A 23,521-nucleotide genomic window follows, 5' to 3' on the forward strand; every position below is an offset into this window, starting at 1 on the left:
ACAAAAAAATCTTGATCTTCTCGTTTCTCTACACTCGATAACACAAGAAAAGAGTAAAATAATTATGACCATAATTACAATACCTTTCCATATACATCCAAAGAGAACATGTTATGTGACGTCATGCTCGATTGGCTCCGCCATTTGACGTGTTCAATTGGCTCCGCTCAGTGTCTCCGCCTAACTATGAATATAGTAACTATAGTTGCGACATATAGTATGAATCTAACGAAAATCAAAATGCCATCTTCGCCATACCTGTATATACAACATTGCTGCAAACTGACATTTTTTGCTGCATGGGTATACCCGAGCTGCTGATGTTTTCGACGTTTTCGAAGCATCGGCTTGTTTCACCTTCAAATTGAGGAAAATGTCAAAATCTGAAAAAGTATGAGTGTTTTGGAACATTCTTCTGGTGTTTTGCAAGGTCTGGTTAATTTTAGCATGCCAAACTGGTATTACGAGAAGAAAGACCTCCGTAATACACCATCTATTCAGGATGGCATCGATTTTGAAACGGAGCGCCGCTATCGGAAGGAAGGAGCCCGCTTCATCATGCAAACCGGCACATCGATGGGATTGGGTCACAACACGGTAGCGACCGGTGTTGTTTACTTTCATCGATTTTACATGTTCCATTCGTTTAAAACTTTTCCGCGCTACGTTACTGCCTGCTGCTGCCTTTTCCTTGCTGGAAAAGTGGAAGAAACGCCTAAAAAGTGTAAGGACATAATCAAAACAGCTCGATCAATGCTCACGGATCAAAAGTTTGTATCGTTTGGTGAAGATCCAAAGGAGGAAGTTATGACACTAGAGCGAATTTTACTGCAGACCATTAAGTTTGATCTGCAGGTTGAGCATCCGTACTCCTTCCTAGTAAAGTACGCCAAGTGTCTTAAAGGAGACAGTGCAAAACTCCAGAAGATGGTTCAGATGGCCTGGAACTTTGTTAATGATTCGCTTAGTACAACGGTGTCCCTTCAGTGGGAACCTGAGATAATTGCTGTCGCTTTAATATATCTGGCTAGTAAACTAAGCAAGTTCACTGTGGTCGATTGGGTGGGAAAACAATCGGAACATCTGAAGTGGTGGGACATGTTCGTTCAGGATGTGACCATGGAGATCTTGGAAGACATTTGTCATCAGGTCCTGGATTTGTACCAGCAACCGAACAATGAGTCTCCCCCAGATAGTCCACCACAGCTCCCACCAAGTAAAGCATCGCCACCAGCCAAGCGAGCCAACATATCACCGGTTGCGATCAAAAATTCACCAACTATCAGCAATACACCCGTGAAGGTGCGTAGTTTTCCGCACTAGCTCTGCAAACTCATCTATTTTTCATTTTTTTATAGGCACCTGCACCACCTCCTGCTGTGGAAATAGAAGCAAATCCCATACCGAAACACATCACTACGGACAATGCCCCGCACAGCAGCTACGGTACTTATCCCATATATCCAATTCATCAAGGACCTCCGGCTCAATCACACGGAGGATCTACTGGTTTCAATTCCAGTGCCCCTCCAGGTCCAATCCAATCCTCCAACCAACCCTGGCAATCATATTCCCATTCACACTCGAATAATTTCTATCCATCTGGGTCAACGGGAAATCGTAACAATTACTATCCACCGCAGTGAAGAATGGAATTAGCAGGGTTGTGATGTCTCTTGTAAGTATGGGTTTGCAAATAAATAAAATCTGATTGTACACATTCAGCAACATTTTAATATGTAACATTGCAATTTAGAAGCTACATAGCTACTCAGGCAAAAGTTAACATTTTCAAAAAGTATTTAGATATCGCGAGAATTTCTAGTAATTCCATGATTGGCAGGAATATGAATATCCGATAGCCTTTAGGAACAGGTGCAAGACGAGAGCTTCTGTGGCCTAAATTGGAATCCTTGGTTAACTGTGATAGACGGGGTGGTGAGATCTGCCAACTATTTTCACTCAAACGCTTTTTACAATGTAATCCTTTTATTTCGACGATAGCGCGTGTCGTTTGGCATAACAGCAAGTAACACATGGCAATCGAAAGCGTAATGTTCATTTGATATTGTGGTAATTTGGCATAATCATGAATACGTGTGTATATTATCATTTGGCCTCGAAATGGTGTACAATAACGTGGGTGCCACCTCGCAAGCAAACCTATGATCCACTCGTTTGCACGGATTACTAAAACATGGACTACGAACTAGTTTACGGCCGATGGAGCGGAGCGATGTTGGACAGCACCTAGCTTAAGGCGTTAACGCCTAATATAACAGAATTTTCAAATTATGCCAAACGAACTTATACCAAACGACGTGCTTCCCTTTTCAGCTATTGGATCTATACCTGAGTAGCAACAAGTTTTATGGCTTTATGTAGTGTTGACTTCATATCTTATTGCCACCACGTTGCCAAACAAAGTGCCAACGATTTGGTTATGTTGCAACACATGGACATAACTAATCCGTTTTAAAGGCATCCGAAGAGTATGACATGCAATGGCTGATAAGCAACGCACCTCAAAAGAAAAATTGAACGAATGAAGTGCAAAACAGTCCACCTAATGGGTGAGCGAAGCTCAGTCAGATTCGAAACCGGAGTACTCTTGACAAAGCGGATGGTGATTTTAGGTAACGTGTTGGCAATCGATGCATGGTCAACAACACATCGTTTGTTAGATGTCACGCTACTTGATTGGAAAACCACTTCAAAAGATTCGGTTTTCATAATTTAAAATGTTTCTTGGATACTCAGATTATAGCAAACACACGATCGTAGAAATTGAGTTTCCTTCAAATCACTGTATCTTGGAATGGGCCTAATCATATTGAAGTTTTGGTTTATTTTATATAAAATGTCTGGGAACTCGATGACATTAAACATTCAAAATAAAAATATAAAGTTTGTTTATTTGGGGCTTTAACCTTCAATGTTATTCTGCCAAATATAAATAAGGTAAAGTGCCTATATTCACCATATCACCTATAATCGATGGAATGCGTATAATTTGGCATCAACAGCTTGCTTCGTTGTCAAGAACAAATATAATAACAAAAATGCCATGAAAACGGCAAAATGTTCTTCCTCGATTGCGCACAGCGAGCAAATGTAGGGTTTGCCTCGAGGTCGACGACCTCTGCTAGGCAACACTTTAGCTGGTTTCAATTCCAGCCTTGTTGTTACATCTGCATTCTGCTGTGGTTCAACGACTTTCCGATTCCTGCATGTTGATACACTTGGTACAGCTCATGTCACCGAGTATTGTGGACAGATTTTTTCTCATGAACACACCGAGCGTTCGATAGTGTGTCACCTTCCATAATAACACTATGAGGAAATTCCCTCAAAAACATCGATCCGACAATTTTCCCAGAACACTAGCTCCACCTTTTATTCACGGTCCCACTCATTTGCTGGTGGGTTACCCCTTAGGTTTGGGAACAATTTTTCACTAGTGGTCTATCCCCCTATGCTTTTTCATATGTCAGTGGCGCCATAATAGCAAATGTAGCCACAGTCCCAACTACAAATATATTTAAAATGACCGTTAAAGCGGGCGAAACATTGTTTTCGAGTGTTATGTCTGTTAGTCTGTGGTATCAGTGTTTGAATAGAGCAAGCTTTGTGCACATTCTCTGGATACGATATTGGAGCTTACTACGAAAATCATAGAAAAACATATTTGCAGCCGCTACATGCCGCCTTAAAGGTTTTCTGTGGCTGCTTTCTGTACGAAATGTGTTGGGTGAAAATAATTTATACGATTTTCGATTGATTGACATCGGTGTGGTGGAGTGCATTGGAACATACCCCATCAACTCAAAAGTGCCTTCCTCCACGGAAGACCTCGACTGAGTCGAATCTCTCGTTTTGTTTTTGACAAGTAAGTGCGAAAACGACGCACAACTCAAAAGTAAGTTAAAAGATCTTATTCTGTAGGTTGTTTTATTTAACCGTGTAGCAATAGTACACTGCATGTCAATCTGATGTCTTTCTTTGCGTATCTCTACTATTCAACACTCTCTGACGCTGATCATTAGTCAGCTGTCAGAGTGAAAAATTCTTATCAGTTCGCCAAGTGAAAAGTATTGAAAATATTGTTGTCCAAAGATTTCCAATATTTTCATAGGTTTTCTATGTTTTCGGTGGATAACAAGTATTATTCTGTCTAGTTTTGCATGCTAGAATTGATTGGGCGAGCCTTTTCTTGAAAATTGCAGAAAGTTTGGTGAATTATTATCAAATAACGAATCTTCCGTCAAGTCAGCCTAGTAAAGTCGTCATTGTTCAAAAAGGAATAATAACAATGATTGTTTAAAGCGCAGAAAAAGATTGTGTTTTGCCTCGGATACCTGACAACATTTTATTAGGTCATAAATCGATTGCAGAAAATAAATCGCCATGCTGAATATGAATCTGGTTGTACCAGTGGTTCTGTGGGGCCCAAATACCCCCACCCATTGCGTTTCGAGTGTATTCCTGTCACGAGACCAGAAGATCCTTGCTACTGGCTGTTATGATGGTCAGATTTGCTTATGGTGTGTTGTGGTTTACATTGTGTATCATTAAACGGTGGTAACGCTATTTTCTCGTCTTTTCCGTACCACAGGCAAGTAGATCCGGACACGCTGCAGATGACACCACGTTGCTTGCTCGTCGGGCATACGGCTCCGGTGCTCTGCCTCACTCGAGCATCAATCGTACAGGATAACAATTTTCTTGTCAGCTCATCGGAAAATGGCGAAATGTGTACTTGGGACTTGGTGGATGGGAAGTGCACAGAGAGCATTAAAATGCCGCAAGTTCATACCAATATTCAGGCATATCATATGGCCAATTGCGATGACATTCGTCTTTTTTGCAATGGCTATTATGCAGAAATCATGGTAATGGATCCATTTAGTCTTGAGGTTTTGTTTTGTTTGAGTTCTAAAGTAAACCCGGACTGGATATCGGCGTTGCATGTTTTGAGGCCATCTAAGCGCAAGGATGATGTAGTTCTCGCCATTACAACAACAGGAACGGTTAAAGTCTGGACGCTAATCGGAAACGAAAACAAATACTCTGAGCCTATATATGAGAATGAGTCGAAACAGATTCGATGTTTGAATGCTATCACCATGAACTGTTGCTCGCTGAATCAACGAACTGTGCTAATAGTTTGCGCCAAGTATTGGCAAATTTACGACGCTGGAGATTTCACCGTATTGTGTAGCGTAATTTCGCCCTCCGGAGAGCGCTGGATGGGAGGTGACTTCTTATCCAATGATCGTGTTATTTTATGGTCCGACGAAGGAAAGGGTTACATGTATCGTTTGCCTGCGAATAGCATTCCAGATAATAAGGATTTCCACGGACCGTCGGTTGGCAAGGATTCCCCGTTTTTGTACTGTGTGCTGTCTCAAGCGGGCGAAAAGCCACTATCTTGCCCCCCTACGATAAAATTGGTCACCTCGCATCGGGGCGGTAAAACACAGAAGTATCTTCTTCGTGGTGATTCCGAAGGTTATATCCATATCTGGGCCGTTCCAGATATAACTATGGAGCAGATTAAAGTAATTCAAAATGAGAAACAGTTACCCGCGAGTATGTCTTTCTATATATTTGTTCAGATTTCACCCTACGAACTAAAATTGGCTTCTGTTTCTAGCACTCCAATCAACAATCTGTACCAGTCTGGCGGAAGCTTGGAACAAAATGAATCCATTACCTGTTGGTATTCTCGATCAGCTATACAGGAACAGCACCGAACCGATGATCAAGTTAACGGCCAGCATCTATCTTCCGCAACAGAGTCGACTAGTTGTTGGTCGCGAAGATGGTAGTATCATCATTGTGCCAGCTACTCAAACCGTGATGCTTCATTTATTGCACGGTCAACATCAGGATTACAATGGTGAGTTGTGCAGTCTGCATTTCTGAATGTATTGAGAGCAAGATAATATACCGTGATATGCAAAACAGTCCCACCTGCATAGGGAATTCATGGCACATGGGAAAGTTATGTGTATCGTGGCAGTTTGATGAATATTTTTTGTGCATCGGACTGGTTTGCTATTATAAGCAGTACTTGTATTGAAATATTGTCTAACACATCTACGATATTTTTTCTACGATTAGACTGGCCTCGTCATCAGGTATTAAACGGTCACAGCGGCCGGGTGAATTGTTTGCTGTGTCCTTCTTTGGCCCATCCACGTTACGACAAATCACATCTCGTTTCGGGGGGAGTTGATTTTGCCGTCTGTTTGTGGGATTTGTACAGTGGCCAACTGATTCATCGATTCTGCGTTCATGCCGGGGAAATTACTCAGCTTCTGGTGCCACCACCAACATGCAGTGTAAGAGGAGTTAGACACAGCGATAGATTTCGAATATTATATAGTAGTTATCTTCCTTTTCAGCCGAGAATATTGAAATGTATCTGCTCCGTTGCATCTGATCATTCGGTTACCTTGCTAAGTCTACAGGAGCGAAAGTGTGTTACCTTAGCCAGTCGACATCTGTTTCCGGTTGTATCTATCAAATGGCGCCCACTAGATGATTTCCTTATCGTTGGCTGTTCAGATGGTACTGTGTACGTTTGGCAAATGGAAACCGGTCATTTGGATAGAGTCCTACATGGTAACGTTTAGCACGATTTCCTCAGCTAAATGATTAACACTATTTTGTTACAGGAATTCTCGCGGAAGAAGTACTCAACGCATGCGATGAAAACATAGGGGATACTGGTAGTAGCAGCGGTTCTGCTTCCGACATGGGACTAGCAAATCCGGCTGTACATTTCTTCAGGTTAGACATATATTTTCACATTTAACACTTTGGCATCTTATCTCTTCTCTTAGAGGTTTACGTCATAGAAACTTTAATGCTATTCGGCACGCCACGCAACGCGGAATTCATCAACTGCAGCAGCTTCATGCTCACAACAATCAGCACGGTGACTTCCTGATGAAGAACAGAAGTAGCCCGTTGATTATTCAAGGTCTTCGCACCAACCCTAAAGGTTACATATTTACATTAAAGCTCGAAATTGTATATCGAATTAAATCCTACCATCGATTCCAATAGATGCTGAGAGTCATATCCTGTTTTTTGACATCGAAGGATTGATATTCGAACTGCATGCCGAGGAGTATGCAGCCATGAGTCCTAGCACGTTGGAGGTATAGTGTGTAGTTTTGAAGGAATGAGCTATTTGTTCTAAATGTAATTTCTGCAGGCGGAAGGGTTACTGGTACCAGCTGGAGTTGAGTCTCATTCATCTGAAGCTGGTAAAAAAATATCAGGTGCGTTACAAAGTTTTGTCTTTCTTCAACAGGGGAATCCAGTGAATAACAGCTTCGGTTAAAAACTGCCCTAAACTTGCAGTCAATTTTTTAGTACTAATCGACTTTTCTTTGATCCATTTTTTCTTTCACGCTGTCACTAAAACTATAACAATTCCACCAAAATTTATATAACGTCACAATACCCAAATCAAAACTGAAAAACAATTTGAACAACGCTTCCCAGACTTTTTTGGCCGTGTTAAGAATAAAGCTGGGGATATGGAAAAAATTCTCAAAGAAAAAGATAAACATGGTTTGTTCCTCCTATGAATTACGCATTTAGTTATAATAGACTAGTAAATCCGTTGGTATAACAAAGTACAAGCTAATCAAATTAGTGTGCGAACACATTTAAATCACTTGCAGTAGTTTGTTATACCACAGGTCCCAGTAGATGCAGAAATAGTTGTAGAACGCCTATTGCATGCTTGATTTCTAGACATTCACTGAAGTGTATTAGTCCCATAATGCATGATTATAACACGCGGCTCATCACATCCCCCACTTTTCTTATTCATTAGTATGAAGTATTTTAAACATTTTTTTTAACAAAATTCAAAATTGAATTATTTTGGGCAAAGTGCTTGCATTATTATTGTTATAATCATTACCTCTGGTATGGCTTGTAGATACCAGCAAAAACGTTCACCTACCAGTAAAAACTATTTAGGTTGATTTTGTAAACTTCAACAAGTTTTGTAGATATTCTATGGGTTTCAAGAGAATTCCTGCATACTTTTGGAAATTCTTTGCAACTCAGTGTTTTCAAATATTAATACATCGTGAAAATCTATCAAGTTTGAAGGGAAGCATACAAGCGCTGCGGGAGTCCTTCGAGTTACAGAAAAGACCTATGATTTTGGAAGATTGCTTACCTACAGAGAGATCCGTTAAACTTCAGATCGTTTGCGAGACTTTATTTTTTGTTTAGGGAAACTTTGCCACTGCGACCATTATTCAGGTAATCTTTTGCATCTGCCCCTGTTTGCTCTTCATGTTACAAATTGCCTGAATCCAGTGTAGTTGGAAGCGAGTTGTTTGTTTGTTTGTCCACATGTGTCGTCACAAACCGGGTAGTACATTATTAATGTAGCTGAAGATCCGTTTGGGGCTAGTATGCCATACCTCGCGAGACGTCGTAAGATGCCTTCCGAAGAAGCTCCCTTCGAAGAAATAGTATTCCACAATGGCAGAGAATATGTTCCGAGGTCTCGGGCTCGTAGCTACAGAGACGACCAATGTCATCTTGACTTTTGCCAACTTTTTTCAGATGATACTTAGCAGGATAATGTCCCGTAAACTAACCTGTGATTATACGTAAATCTTTTCGTTTTAGATCCCTTAGTTTCTTGGCTCTCGTTGTATCTGGATGTACGAATTTCTTAGCTTGTCGAGAGCCTTCTACGTTACGCTAGTCGTTTAGTAGTTGGTCTCTTGCCTAAGCCGAAAGTCCAGTTCTTTATAGAACTATGTTTATTCAGGCCCAGAAGCGGTAGCTTAACGAGGCCGATTATTCATTTTTTGGTACATTTCAGGGGTTAGTAGGGGAAGGGAAAGCCGTGTGTAGGGGTCGCTTACTTCCCCCTAACGTTAGTGAGAAAAAAGCTAGGAAGTTCGATACATTGTATAATTGATATTGTCATTGGTTGGTTGATCCTCGTGGCGGTTGCACACACTCGATATTTCGGATAATTAGGCCATTACAAATCTTTTTTAAAAATTATGTCCAAGTACAAATTTTTTTCTGAAGGGGGGGGGCAAACAAAAAATAAATATTTATTTTAATAAACACATTTTTTTTTCTTTTTGCATTTTCTTTCGATTGTTCTCGTGGACGTTTCCGCAGGGTGATTTCGTATAGCGGGGTTGAGCTATTTGTTTTACTAGAAAAATTCAAGCAAACATTACTGAATCAATCAAAAGTTCACATAGGAAAGGGATGCTAAAGTTTTCGTTTTAAAAAATTTTCCCAACAGTGCAATTTTTAAATTCCCAATAAAAGCTTGAAAGTTCTCTAAGAACTTAATGTAAACATTTAAGAGTACTTTAAGATATTAACTTTTGGTTGCTTGAATAGTTTTCGTTCCGTTGTGGCGGCACATGGACCGATTGTACACACAAGGCATGAAAATCGGTCAAAGGTGAACCTGCTTGATAACAATGTACAGAAACAGGATTGCAACATTTCACTTATGGACTTTTGGAAAACATTCTGGAATGAATCCAAAGGTAAAGTGTGCGTCAATGGAATTATTCATCTCAGATATGGTTTTCTCTGATATTTTTTTCTATTGCGTATTTCGTATACAGTAGCCTGGCGAACGTACATCCTGTGCATACTATACTTTTTCGAACTCTAGTGGAAACATCAGCTTTGGTTTATCGCTTGTGCTTGAAGACTTGTAGATTTGTTTGTTTGGTACATGATAGTAATTCGGCTCGGTTCCGTGTACATCTTCGAAATCTTTGCATTTTTCTCCATCTTGTTGCGCAGTAGGTAACCACATCAGTTAAATTCATTTGATAGTCGTACGGATTTATGAAATGTATAGCAATCATCAGTTCATTTTTTGCCTTTTTCATATAAGGAAGACTGTGCAATCACTCTGAAATTCGACTTTTTAAACTACACCCGGAGTGTCGAGTGTCCGCTACTAATAGTCCTTACTTCTCTTCCTTCCTTTTGTTCCACGAGACTGCATCGAAGTGTTATATCGTGGAGAGGCTGATTCAGTCTTAAGACAAAATGATACATTAGAGCGGTTTAGCTCCGAACACATATCCAGCTAATCGCAGTGGTGAACTTCCGTTAGGGGCCGTTCATAAACCACGTAGACTCATAGGGGGGACGGGGGGGTCTGGCAAAAGTCTACGTTTGTCTACGAGGGGGGAGGGGGGGTCTTTGAAAAAGTTTACGTAGACTTTTATTTTTTGTTATTCTCGTATTACTAATTATGAATGAGATTTAAAGAGAGTTGTATTCAAAATATCGGTCTATTCAGTATTTATGCAGAAACTTCAAAGCTAGTACACTATTGAGGTAACTACTCGTTAAGCGACCAATCAACCCAGAACCCACGATTTTTTTTGGACAACCTCACAAGTTGTTTTTTCTTGCGTATATTTTGATATAGTTTTGATCTAGGAATAATGCAAAATGACAGTTATAAAGACGATCGCCCAAAATTCCTCTCGACGGAAGATTTTGACTGCGAAATCATCTGAGACACCCCTAGTTAGCAGACATGCATGGACCATTAAATGCATGAACCATAAAAGTTAAAAAATGGTCAAAGTTAAGCATTGTAACAACAAAACACCCGATTTTGAACAATAAGTATATTAATTTTTTTATTTATTTATTAATTTCGGTGGTTAAAGCAGTAGTGTAGTTAAACTTCTACAACAAAGTTTTTACTCGAGTTAATCAGTTTCTCTTGCAATCATTTACACTGATTTCAAAATCTTTAAATACCTGTTAAATTTTACGTCTTGACCCTATGCAACTTCGTGCAAACCGGCTCTACTATATTTATCTTCGAAAATATTCGGAGTTAAACTTTGATACTTTGCGATAATGCTCTAAGGTGATTCGGCTATTAATTACATAAGGAATATAAATATTTTTGGGAAAACTTCAATAGCTTCGTTCCCTTAATCAAATAAGGCAATTTAGATTATCTTATTATCTTAGCAATATTGAAATTTGTTCACGAAAAGTGAAATTTGTGTGCATGTTTGGTTTATTATTTTAGTCTAGATGATAATACACATTGACAGTATTAATTTGTAATTGTTTCTTATAATTTAACAATTTTGAATGCACCAGTAAGGTTCAAAAAGTGTTTAGCAGTTCTGCATTGTTAGTGTAGTTCGCACTTCGGCCAAAATTTAAGCTAGTTATAGCAATACATCTTTTTACATATATTTGAGTGACTATCCTTGAAAAGAAGTATTCCGCTACACAAACGTTGGAAAGCACCCTGAATCGGTATTAATTGATTTGATCAATCATAGACAAAAATCAATGTGAAAATCCTTTCATTAATATTCAAAAAGCTTGAAATAAATTTGAATGCTAATTTTTAATTGAACATTCTAATGTGCTTCTTGCTAAATTCACATTTCCCGCGAATAAAAAAAATTAAAAGTCTACGTAAACTTTTGAAGTGGGGGGGGGGGGTTGGTAAAAGTCTTCTAAGGTCTACTAGGGGGGAGGGGGGGTTAAAAATTCTCAAATTTCGGTCTACGTGGTTTATGAACGGTCCCTTAGCCATTTGGCTCCCGTTTCTGTGAACCATTTAGTTCCTGTTTTCGCGAACCATCTCAATTCCTCGTCGGAAGTTCTCCCGATACCGATGCCTGTTGCGTGAGTCATTTAGCTCCCAGTTTTGTCGCAATCTTCTCGCATAGTCCTTAAATCCTACTCAAAGGGCCAACCAGTACTTGGCGAGGACGGTTCGGCGATACGGATGGAGCGTAGCTTCTGGTTCGCTGCTTCCGGTTCGTTGAAAACTCGACGACCCACCGCTGGTGCTTCACTCGACCTACTCGATCTTGTCCCTGACAGTGAAACTAGTCTGCTCACATGCTTCGGTCCGGCGATTCCAGCTGGTTCGTGGTGCCCAATACACTGGCGCCTCAAGCAAAGCTGTGGTTGCTCTCACAGCCTTCCCCTTAACATAATCATCGTAACTTTAAAAGTTCAAATCGATGATATATTTTTCGACCGCGCTGTCTTTCGGCTGCTAGTCATCCCCACATCTGTTTTATGATGGGCAATCGTCTCCGTGTCGAGTGTCTCCTCTTCTAGCGATTGTCCGATTACTTGGAACACCACATCATCCGTGAAGCCGAAAATCGTTGTATCTCTGGGAAGGTTCAGCTTCAATACTCCATCGTACACTGCGTTCCACAGCGTAGAGTCGAGGAACGTCAGTTGTAGTTGTGATTCTCCCTTGTCTGTCTCGTAGATCAGTGTTCGGTACTGAAAGTAGCTCTATAATATCCTGGAGAGTTACTCATGCTGTACAGCGAATAGGCGATTGCTTCCCAGCTAGTACTATTGAAGCATTCTTCACGTCTAAGGGAACCACCACGCAAAAACGATATCCTTATCTCTGCTGTCTCCAAAGCTCACACAACCGTTTGGATGGATTTCACTATAGACCTGCCTATAAGGAAGCCGAATTACATGAGATGCCGTTCTCACGGTCCGCGTACTTCGTTAGCTTGTTCAGGATTACTCCTTCTCTCTAAGGGATATATTGACTACGCTGAAAGATCTCCATGTTGTCCCGGCATCAGAAGCAACATCAGCTTTTGTCGCTTCCAATTATCGGATCGTTTTGAACATATCCGGGCTCTCATGTATCACTTCACTTTTATGACTTTCGCCATCTCGATAAGCTGTTTGTTGGTAAATCGATCTTTATCTTTGTGATCATCCTCCTCACTGTACGGCGAAAATAGATTCATGTTGTGGGGAAAACCTTTCGATAGTGACCTCCATCGTTTCCGGGCACCTTTCATGTGGTGCAGCTGTGCCTTTTATCTTTGTTATGCCAACTTTGTAGGTCTCTCCTAAGGAAATTCGCGTTGGCTTCGTGGCAAGGCTTTCTTGTACAGCTTGACTGCTTTGTTGAGCGGTTCTTGCAGCTCGCTTCCCTTGAGCTTTCTGACTTCTGTTTTAATTTTAAATATATTTAACACGGCTCAATGCGTTAGCACAACTGAGCCGTGGAGTGCACCTTGGGGGTCATTTGGTCCGTCTTCTCTCGCGTTTTCGTTTACGTCCATGTCATTATCGGTACTGCATTCATCTTGCTCATCGTCGGATTACGGGTCGCTATTGTAAATCCTTCTTCATCGGTATTAGATTCCTTATTGATGGTGTTGGTTGTTGGTTTGGAAACATTTGCTGTAATCGTTGTTACTTCGATGTTGGTAATGGCAGTTGGTTTAGTGGTACTGGGGCCGATCGTTGTTGAGCTGGTGCTTGTAAATGCCCGGTCTGCAGTCGTTGGTTTACCAACTGGTTGTGGTTTAACATACGCTGATTGTATACCGGCTTTGGTCGTATCAGGTGGAATTTCTTTGGCATTCTCTGCGCAAGGTTTCCCGTGGTGTAGCGGATGATCACAATATTGACAGGTAGGAATCTGTCCTGGGTGCGTGACTAGTGTTCGTTGAGAATATTCAACACCATGAGGTGATTTGCATGTGAAAGTCAAGTAAGAGGGAATAGGTTTTGTCGGACGCATTCTCACGAACTCCGTTGCGGAGTCTTGGGAAGAAGTTCCTCCAACTATCTTCCTTAACACTATTCACCTCTCCGTATTTTGACAGGATTTGTTTGATAGCGAAGGAACTAGTACGTGGTGCCAGGTCATGTATCTTTATTTCAATACTGTCAACATCTATATACGTTGGGATACTGTATAAAATGTCATTACATTCGATGACGTGTTTCATGTTGTTCTGGGAAGCGAATGATTCTGCTTGACTAATATTTTTTAACATATTCAGTACCGCATGACGCAAATGGTGGAATTGCACCGCATAAAGTACGCAAGCTACGTTGAACTTCAAGTTCACCTTCAACATTTGCTCCCCTTCATGAATTGATGGTATTACCGGATATTTCGTGTAGTCAACAGCAACACAGTTTGCCCGCATTATGATATACTTTTGCTTGGCATTGTCACTCATTGTTCACGTATCACACACTAGGCAGAAGGAATCAATTTTTGCCAAACGTCGCGCGGGTAAATTTGATTACTTGCCCTGCTATTGCAGCGGAGCGATTTCTAGCTTCTGAACTGAGCGAGATGAGAAACCAAAGTGATCTCCGACTTCTTCTCCAAGCTCGGAGGCAACTTATACGTAGATCGATAATCGTCGTATTGCACTCGGCGACCGTTTCTAAGTTTCCCATCCCTTGGTATGGTCGCATTACACGCCTTTGTTAGTAGTACCGTGAACTCGTTCGCATATAGGTTGAAGAGGATACTCTCAAATTCAAGTTCTTCGACGGACACGTTCCTGTGAAAAATCGCTGTTTTCCATCTTCACTCGTTTATATATCTCCTACATATTCATATTCATGTGTAGTTCATAGTCCTGTTATCAACGCTGTACCAAATCGCTTGGTGGGCGTTGTGGATATATCCTCGCACACTTTTCAGTCCATCTTTCCGGTTACTCCAAGGCTACAAAAATTGACATCGATAATGGATTCCCGGTTCTTCCTGCGGTACGTGCCGATGATACCATTATTTGTAAGATCTATATTTAGCTTTGCTAGAGCATTCTTGATCGCTGATGGCCAGACAAAGTTCTTTTGATTCCAGCGTCTATCTCGAAAATTTCGCATGTTTCTGGTTCTTGGAATATTTCAGAATTAATGTCTCTTCGGCTTCTTGGAAAACGGCTTATTCGATTTTCACAAGCTTAGCCTTAAATGGAAGGTTTGGTAGCAGATTTTGATCTGATCAAGTTCATAAGAATCGCACATATGGCTGCGGAAATACGGTATGAATACTACGATCCCATATGAAATCTTTAAATGTCAAAAACCTTTCGGTAAAGCTCATGTATATTGAATATTGAACCACATATAAATCTCAAGGAGTCTGATTTGAATTCAGATTGTTTCTTTATCGAAATTATTTTCGAATGCAACGATCGATTCTGTCTCTATCGACTGTTGCGTTTAAAATGGAATCGATTCAGAAGTCGGTCTGTATTAGCCTTTCCATGAGATGTTTGTTTGATAATACACAGATGGGCCCTTCCTTCCGCGACCAGCAAACGTTTCATTTGATGTTGGACTGGATCGATGATCTCATTTAAACTTCACATTTACCCGAGAATGGTCAAAATAAAAATTATCATGGGATGGTAATTTCTAAAACTACCATAATAGTTTTCAGTTACGAAAAGCAAAACTCTATGGAAGTTATTGTTGTTCTATAAAACGTGAAAATTTTTTGAATTTTGGTTATTTTAAAAAATTTATTTGCCCCCTGATTTTTTTCAGCGATTTTGAAGGGGGGGGGTGACATAATTTTTAAAAAAGATTTGCAATGGCCTTATTGGCATTCCGATGCTGTCATGATGTTCGCTATACCATCTGATTGTGAGGTATGTCATGATGTTGTGGATGGACGGTTATTAAAGGAGTGTATGCATCATAGACTCGTGAAGCAATGCCATATTGTAGATACAGAGAGATGTTGATGGGGTTCTATTGTGAATGAGAGAGGGGAAAATGTATTAAACTTGGACATTAATAGTTTTCAAAAAGATATAGATAAGAAATATGTAGTGGTGGTCATGGCTTACCAGGACGTCCCGGGCTGGCACATAGGGTGATCTACCTCGGGCCCGAATGGGGACCTGGCAACACAATACTCTGCGCACAGCCAAGCAACATGCTTGATGTCGTGATAACCGTTCTCACAAACAAAATGATTACTTTCAGCAAGTCCTATACGACGGAGACGCGCGTCAAACGTGTAATGGTTGGACATGATCCTTGACATCGAACGAGTAAAGTCCCGGGTCACATCCAACCCCTAATAAGTTTTGATGTAGGCGTTCATTTGATAAAGTTATAACACATCTGTCGAATGAAGATTCAAATCGTTATAAACGTCATGAAATAATGTGTCATGTGCTTTTCAGATAACAGGTTTAGCAAAAAGTTTAAAATCGGTGAAAGACCATGCTGGTGCAGCTTCTTTGACAGAATGTTGATAGAAACTGAGTCCAAAGCCCTCTTAATATCCAAGAAGACTGATGCCATCTGCTCTTTGTTAGCATAGGCAATTTGGATTTCCGTAGAAAGTAACGCAAGGCAGTCGTTCGTCCCTTTGCCTTTGCGGAAGCCAAATTGTGTATCTGACAGTAAGCCATTTGCTTCGACCCAATTGTCAAGGCGAAACAAGATCATTTTCTCAAACAACTTCCGAATACAGGACAGCATTGCAATCGGTCGATACGAGTTGTGGTTGGAGGCTGGTTTTCCTGGTTTTTGGATGGCGATGACCTTCACTTGCCTCCAGTCATGAGGGGCAATGTTACCCTTAAGAAACTTGTTAAATAAGTTCAACAAGCGCCTTTTTGCAGTGTCAGACAGATTCTTCAGCAAGTTGAATTTGATTCTGTCTAACCCTGGGGCGTTATTGTTGCATGACAAGAGAGCAAGTGAGAACTCCATAATCGAAAACGGTGTTTCGTTCGCGGTATCGTGAGGAGACGCGGAGCGGTACGTTTTTTGTACCGGGACAGAATCCGGACAGATCTTCTTGATGAAAGCGAATATCCAGCGGTTTGAATATTCCACGTTCTCGTTGGTACTGTTTCGGTTACGCATACGTCGAGCCGTACCTCAAGGAGTGCTCATCGCTGTTTCTCTCGTCAACCCGTCGACGAACCGGCGCCAGTAACTGCGTTTTTTGGCTTTCATTAGACTCTTCATTCGCCTTTCTAACGATGCGTACTGTTGATAGCTAGCGGGTAACCCGTCTTCCCGGAAGCCCTTTTATGCAGTAAACTTCTCCGCGTGCAGATCTGAAGACTCTTTGTCCCACCACAGGGTGGGAGACCGTCCATGGGTATTCGCGCTGGGTACTGGTTTAGTCTGAGCTTGATTCGCGCTTCTTTATTCTGGCCCAGTATTTGCTTTGGCTCTTGCCGTATGCGCACCTGCGCCTACAGGGGGTTTTCGATTCTTTCGTTGCATTTGAGTTCGTGAGCCGCATACGGTAGGGTGCTTTTGTGTATTGCTCGTGGCGCATTCTAGCCTTTCCGAATACGTAGTTCAGCTGTACATATTTTTGCTATACACTCCGTAGAGTGTATTTGTTTACGTAAATTATGTTCACCGCTGTACCGCTTTGTACCGTTGACATGTAGTTATAAATTTTTTGTTCATTTTCGCGTTTGTGAACGGTTATTTTTGTGCAGATAGGTGTAGAAACTTTTGTTGAGCATTTGTGTATAAATAACATACGGCTTAGATAGGCTAACACTCTCCTCTTGCTGCAATAAGTGTGCTGACTATGCTGCGCATCGGGATGACAGTAATGAAGCGAGGCGGTTGAACGATTTGTTTTGGTCGTGAGGAAGGTGGCCAGCGAGTGATGAGAAAAAGTGACGAACCACGGCGTAGAACAGACGTCCGTAAATAGTGTTTTTTCGGGACAGCTTCCCGCCACTGGACAGAGAGTTAAGTGCCCGCGTGTGACGGCAATTAATCCCGTTGAACAGTGTCGGTCGTGGTTCGGGTACTCGAGTGCTGTGGTATTGGGTTGCCGAAACGGGAAGCTAAACGTAAAGGAGCTACTAGCTTCCCCGGCTAAACATAAAGGACCCAGTGATACCACGACGCGCTCACTGTGGAGGATCAGCCGAACGAGCATAGCTTTCCTCCAAAGTTAATCGCAAAGGGGGGCGAAGCAGGTAGAACAACGGATCCAACTGAGATAGTTTACTGCGGTATCTACCTGTTCCATTCACGGGGAGTGGGTGGCCCCGACGATTAGTCGCCCTGTCGCTAGGGAGGTTCCAAAAAAGAGCCTTGTCGGTAAATTTAGTTTATTTGTTTGTTTATTTTTTGTTGTGACGAAAAATCCGAAATTCTGTAGAGGCACCTAGGCCGCCCTGACAAGAAGGGTCCGCCGGGCAATCACAACCCGAGTAGTGTGCAAACCCCTACTTAAACTCTTAGAACTCCAATATTAAAAAATATATTACACCAGAGTGGGCTACAAACACGTCTTTCTTTTTTAAAATTATTTTCAATTCGATTTCAACCATACCAATACATTCTTTCATAATGAAGTTATTGACAAATAAACTTTACCATGAAATATCTGAAAGCTATTTTTTGGCGCTTAGTTCGGTCTGACTTACCAAAGCCCCTTCATTCAAAGCCTATTGATCCAATTCAGAGCCGGGAGACGAACAAGGAGGTCAGGAGCAAGACAAAGGGTTTCAATTCAAATTCACAAATAATGATCGCTCAGGCGCAGAATGTTGTCCTCCTCCCAAACACCGACATCTATGTTTCACCTTATCTGATATTGTGGGACGGATCAAGCTCCAATTAGCAAAACTCTAGTCCTGTGAGGTTGTTGAAAATAACTAAATAAAAAATAATAGACTAGTGGCTTTGACAATTCCTTCGTTTCAAATAAATAAAGATTGCAATTAATAAAAATATCGTCTCTACCTAATATAATTATACACAATATTCGATCCAGCTTACCGTTGTTTCAAATTTTTCCTTGTCCAACTAGAAAATATCAATAGTAGCCCCAAATGCACCAGTTATTTAGTTTGTCAGCTTTATTCATTTACATCCATATAAGTTTAGCGCATGCTTGACAAACAATAGAACTAATTATGTAAGATAGAATAATAACAAAATTTCGCTTAGGCATACTGGCAAAAATGAAGGAGGGCGCAGAAAATGTACAGACTAAGGTGCAGGCCAAGCTGGATAGTGTGGTGAAGAATGTTGGTGATACGGGTAAGGGTAAGTTTAGTCTCTGCACCTAATACCTTAGCTTTGAGCGCACACCTTATCAGTTTTCGTAGTGATCTTTTACTAGGTTTTAAGCTGCTAAGTGCTGCTGGTACCAAGAAATTTATGTTTTCAATCGGCTATGAGGGCGATATTAACAGCATCGTGGGCAGCAGTTGATCAATTTTATCGTTGCAATTCATTGATCCATCAACACTTGTTTCAGAATCCTCGGACATATCGAAGAAGATCGCACCGCGCATGGAAGCTACTCATGTAATGGAAGTTGCTCAACTCCTTCTGTCATTGTTGCATTCATGGGGTTTAGATCCAAACTTGGATAAAGTCTGTGAGACACAGCTCGGTTTGCTCAAACCAATGGTTGGTTCATTTTTTTCGGATTAATTATTGTGCTCTTCTAAACAATTTAATTCTAGATCCCAGTGTCGTTCGGTGTATTGTCAAAGGGCGGTTACATGACCTTACTATTACCGACCTGGCAGAACAATGTTGATCTAAAAATCAGTGCAGAGGAAGTCAAAGCAGCATCTTCCACGGCGGAATTAATGAGACAAAAACATTTGACCAGCATATTTACAGCCCGTCTTCATTGGGAGCTCAGCACCACCCTAACGTCAAATCATTTGCTGGCGTTGATCTCCATGTCGAATACGCTCATGTCAATGAATATGGCTACATTCATAGCGGAACAAGAACGTAATCGCAAAATGCATCGACAGACAACCCGCGCTTCATGGACCAATGACGAAGAACAGGAGGAACTCTATACTCAGCAACAGGCGCAGATCAAGCAGGGTTGGAGCCTTCTTTCTACCCATCATTGTTTCTTGCTGCCAGAGAAAATTGATGCTTTAGATGCGAATACGTTTAAACGACCTCAAGTAGAAATGATGGCCCGACGTTGGCAGCATCATTGCTTGGAAATACGTGAGGCAGCGCAGCAGTTGCTGCTCGGTGAACTTGGACGTATGGGTAAAAAGGGCAGGAAACAACTGGTGGAAAGTTGGGCCCAATATTTACCGATGTACACACATACAGAACCAATTGTGCAGCAAGCGCAAACCACTGGTCAATCTAATACTGGGTCACCTGTAGCCACGCCGGGTGCCCCGACCATGGATGTTCAAGAAGAAGAATCCGAAGAAGAAGAAGAGGTCGTGCGTAAGCCATCCAGCCTTGCCGAGCTAAAGCGCAAACAGACTACAGCTGTCGTTTTATTGGGAGTAATCGGAGCTGAGTTCGGACAAGATATTTCATCGACAGATGGAAAAAGAAACAACGAAAATCGAAGAAAGAGCTCTGTCGTGGAAGGTTTCGGCATCGGTAATAACAATCTTGCTCGATCTACATCAATGGCACTGACACATTTACTGCTAGCTCCTCCAACACCAAAGCTCCCAGCGTACACTCCATTGAGAAGGGCGGCTATTGATTTGATTGGACGCGGATTCACCGTTTGGGAACCGTATATTGATGTCAGCAAAGTACTTCTCGGATTGCTTGAAATGTGCTGCGATTCGAACCGTCTCATCCCCAGTTTAAACTACAAACTTCCGTTGACACCGCAGGCCGATGCTTGCCGAACTGCTCGGCATGCATTGAGGCTTATAGCAACGGCTCGACCGGCCGCCTTCATTACCACGATGGCCCGGGAAGTGGCCCGATACAACACGATGCAACAGAATGCACAGGCTATTAGTGTACCGATTACGCAATCGGTATTGCACCGGGCCAAGCGTGAGATTTTACAATGTGTCGAAATGTTGATTGACAAAATGCAAACCGAAATCGCCAACCTGCTCGTCGAGGTAAGAACACGAAAAGTTTGCATCTTAACACTAAAGTTACATTCTATTCAATTATAAAATTATATTTATAAATTTTCTAAAAAATACGTTTATAGTAATGACCAACTATTTCCAGGTAATGGATATTACACTTCACTGTGTGGATTCTGGTGATTTGAAAAACAAGGGACTGTCCGAAGTAAGTCCGTCGATGTGTAAATTCAATCAAGTATCTCATTGTAGTGCATCACGACGAATAGCTGGTAAGTTATTTCACTTTAAAGCATATTGATAAAATAACATTATATTTAAACGACAGTTGGCGCAAGCAACGGTCATCTTGCCATATATGAACTTCGGCAGAACAAATGCCAGATGATACCCGCCCACACGAAACCGGTAACAGCGCTGGCGTTCAGCCCGGACGGTAAATTTTTGGTCAGCTATGCCTGTGCCGAAAATCGCCTATCGTTTTGGCAAACCAGCACTGGTATGTTTGGACTCGGACAGTCGCAAACTCGCTGCATCAAGGGATATTCGACGGCACCTATTCCCGACGTGGCTCGGCTGAATCCTATGCGCTTGGCTAAACTGATATGGATTAACAATCGAACCGTGACACTAATGTTGGCCGATGGTTCTGAGACTAGGTTCAACGTTTAAGTAAGTATGCATAATGAAATTAACTATTGAAATTGTGTGCAAGTTGTCCATTGTTAATGTGTTATGCAGGATTGTCATAGTTTTACTAAATATGACCGTTACCTACATCTAATATCGATGTTTCTTCTTGAGTCGAGGCTATGATTGGTAGAACTGTATGAATATCCACTAAATTTAATCGAATGTTTCTGTTTTTTCGAATAAATTTTTAATTATTTTACAACGTTTAAAATGTGACACCCATTTCTAATTAACGAAACATGAGTCTCCAACTCATTTACACTAGATAGCAGTCCAATTTTTAGAATTGAACAAACGAACGATAACTAGAAATTATCGAAACTTCCGCGAAATGAGATATAAGCCCTACTTTTGCTCTATACCGCTTCTAACTGTCTTTGCTGGTCCGTGGCAATAAGATGTAGATGCGCGATTAATACTTCCTCAGCGAAGATGCTCGAGAAACATAAAACGAAACGGAGAGGAAACTAATTAATTTTGAATCAATGCAGCGTGCACAGCGCCAGCGGCTTATATAATTATGCAAAATTTTCGCGTTTTGGACGGATTATTCCGGTCTTCTCTCATCTTGCTTGTTTTCTCACATTGTCGCTCTGATGGTTGGCCAAATATAGCTTTCGTTCCAAGCGGAAGATAATGAACCAAAAATGGGTAGGAAGTGGACGATTTATGACTTGACCCATTTCTGTAAAGCGGTTACTAAGTTTCGATCGTGTGACTCATGTCGGACAGGTACCGTGACCTGGATTAGTTGTGATTATTGTTGGATAGAAAATCGTTTGTTATGGGTCAAGTATATGTTCCTATAAATTTGATTGTGTGTCTCATAGTATGTTGAACCGTGTTAGATTTTCGGATTCCTTCCTCGAGAAGATAAAGTGTAAAAATCAAATGTTCGGTCAGTATCCCATTACTTTCCATTTAAAATCCCCGAAACATGATCCGTTATTTTGTCCAATCTTTTACTTGAGAAACATTAGTAAAGAAGCCGAAAGTGGCACCGAATGTGAAAAATATTCAAGTCTCTCAGTTTCCCATGAGAAAACTACAGTTCTGCTGTTGATGCTTGAAGACTCTTGTTCATGTTTATACCCACAGAGTATTGCCTATTCTATTATATATGCTTGTTAGTACCTACTAGTAAAATTAACCGTTGAAATATAAATAAACATTATTTATCACAAGAGAATCTTTTTTTATTTCTCAATATTTCAAAATGATGACAAATATTTTAGGATTTTTTCCTTTAAAGCTAGGTGGCGTGAAATGTTGATCCTTGTTGGTTGACGATTTATTTGATCGTCAGTTTATTACAGGAATAATCGACTGGCATATAAGATATGCACTATGTATGAAAAAATGCAAAGTGCGGAATTTCAAACCTTGCACATGAATATGATAGTTTGGGTTGCTAATTGGCATCTTTACGCAAAAAATATATATAGGGGGCGCTACCTGATTGAGGTGGATGATATGCGAATTAACTGTCAAATCAGTAGAAAATTTTCAAAAGTTTACGCAATTTTTGCATTTTTTAAGAAAATTAGTCATATTTGCACAAAAAACTGAAAGTGAAGTGGAAGAAAACTTTCCTTCAAGATGACAATAGATTTATTATGCAAAAGAGGAATATTGCAGCATATTTTTAAATTTTTCTCTCTTAATCGGTATAAAACCACTTCGTACAAAGTTGCGTATACTCGAAATGAGAGCTAATGCTTGTCAAAAGTGAACTTATATTTATTATGCTTTAATGGGTTGTTTAAATATTCTTAAATCGGGCGGTTGTGAACCCTAACACAGAATACACATTTTCGAAGTTTTTTTTTATGTTTAACTTAAGCGTATCCATTAAAAACTATTATCATTAACTTCCAAATCGTTTTTCTTCCCCTCTGAGTCCATTATTCGATGATAATTATTGCGTATTTACGGAAAAAAACATGAAAAAATTCCATCAAATTATTTATCGTAGATATGAAAAACACACAAACATCCACCTTATCTTGTTTATGCTTTTAATCTGTAGATGTCGCAAATGAGCTTTGCAGCAAAATGCCAATAAGCTTCTCTGAAAATTTCAGCTCATTTGCAAAACAAATTATAACTGCAAGAATTTTTACTCCCTTTGATTATAAAACAGACTATAACTGCAAGAA

The 23,521-nt window shown here is 40.7% G+C and overlaps 2 protein-coding genes across 6 annotated transcripts; both read left to right on the forward strand.

The window, feature by feature from the left end:
* The first annotated feature begins 325 nt into the window (after positions 1-325).
* Positions 326-1,724, forward strand: LOC131682442 (cyclin-K). Its single transcript, XM_058963906.1, has 2 exons — positions 326-1,302; positions 1,359-1,724. The coding sequence occupies exons 1-2, from the start codon at positions 394-396 to the stop codon at positions 1,644-1,646; spliced, it is 1,197 nt and encodes a 398-aa protein (XP_058819889.1). The 5' UTR covers positions 326-393; the 3' UTR covers positions 1,647-1,724.
* Positions 1,725-4,055: 2,331 nt separating this feature from the next.
* On the forward strand, positions 4,056-22,551 carry LOC131682443 (WD repeat-containing protein 7). Of its 5 annotated transcripts, none has more exons than XM_058963907.1 (15): positions 4,056-4,544; positions 4,616-5,592; positions 5,657-5,902; positions 6,127-6,347; positions 6,411-6,630; positions 6,684-6,798; positions 6,852-7,012; positions 7,078-7,172; positions 7,229-7,295; positions 7,522-7,590; positions 18,784-18,882; positions 19,097-19,251; positions 19,308-20,699; positions 20,815-20,941; positions 20,998-22,551. In XM_058963907.1, exons 1-15 carry the CDS (start codon positions 4,408-4,410, stop codon positions 21,339-21,341), a joined length of 4,425 nt encoding a protein of 1,474 aa, XP_058819890.1. In that variant the 5' UTR covers positions 4,056-4,407; the 3' UTR covers positions 21,342-22,551. The 5 variants fall into 5 exon arrangements, with proteins under 5 accessions (XP_058819890.1, XP_058819891.1, XP_058819892.1 ...); XM_058963908.1 differs by having other exon boundaries at positions 18,784-18,876; XM_058963909.1 differs by lacking the exon at positions 7,522-7,590.
* The last annotated feature ends 970 nt before the right edge of the window (positions 22,552-23,521 follow it).

The sequence above is a fragment of the Topomyia yanbarensis genome, chromosome 2 (genome assembly GCF_030247195.1).
Source record: "Topomyia yanbarensis strain Yona2022 chromosome 2, ASM3024719v1, whole genome shotgun sequence".
NCBI lineage: Eukaryota > Metazoa > Arthropoda > Insecta > Diptera > Culicidae > Topomyia > Topomyia yanbarensis.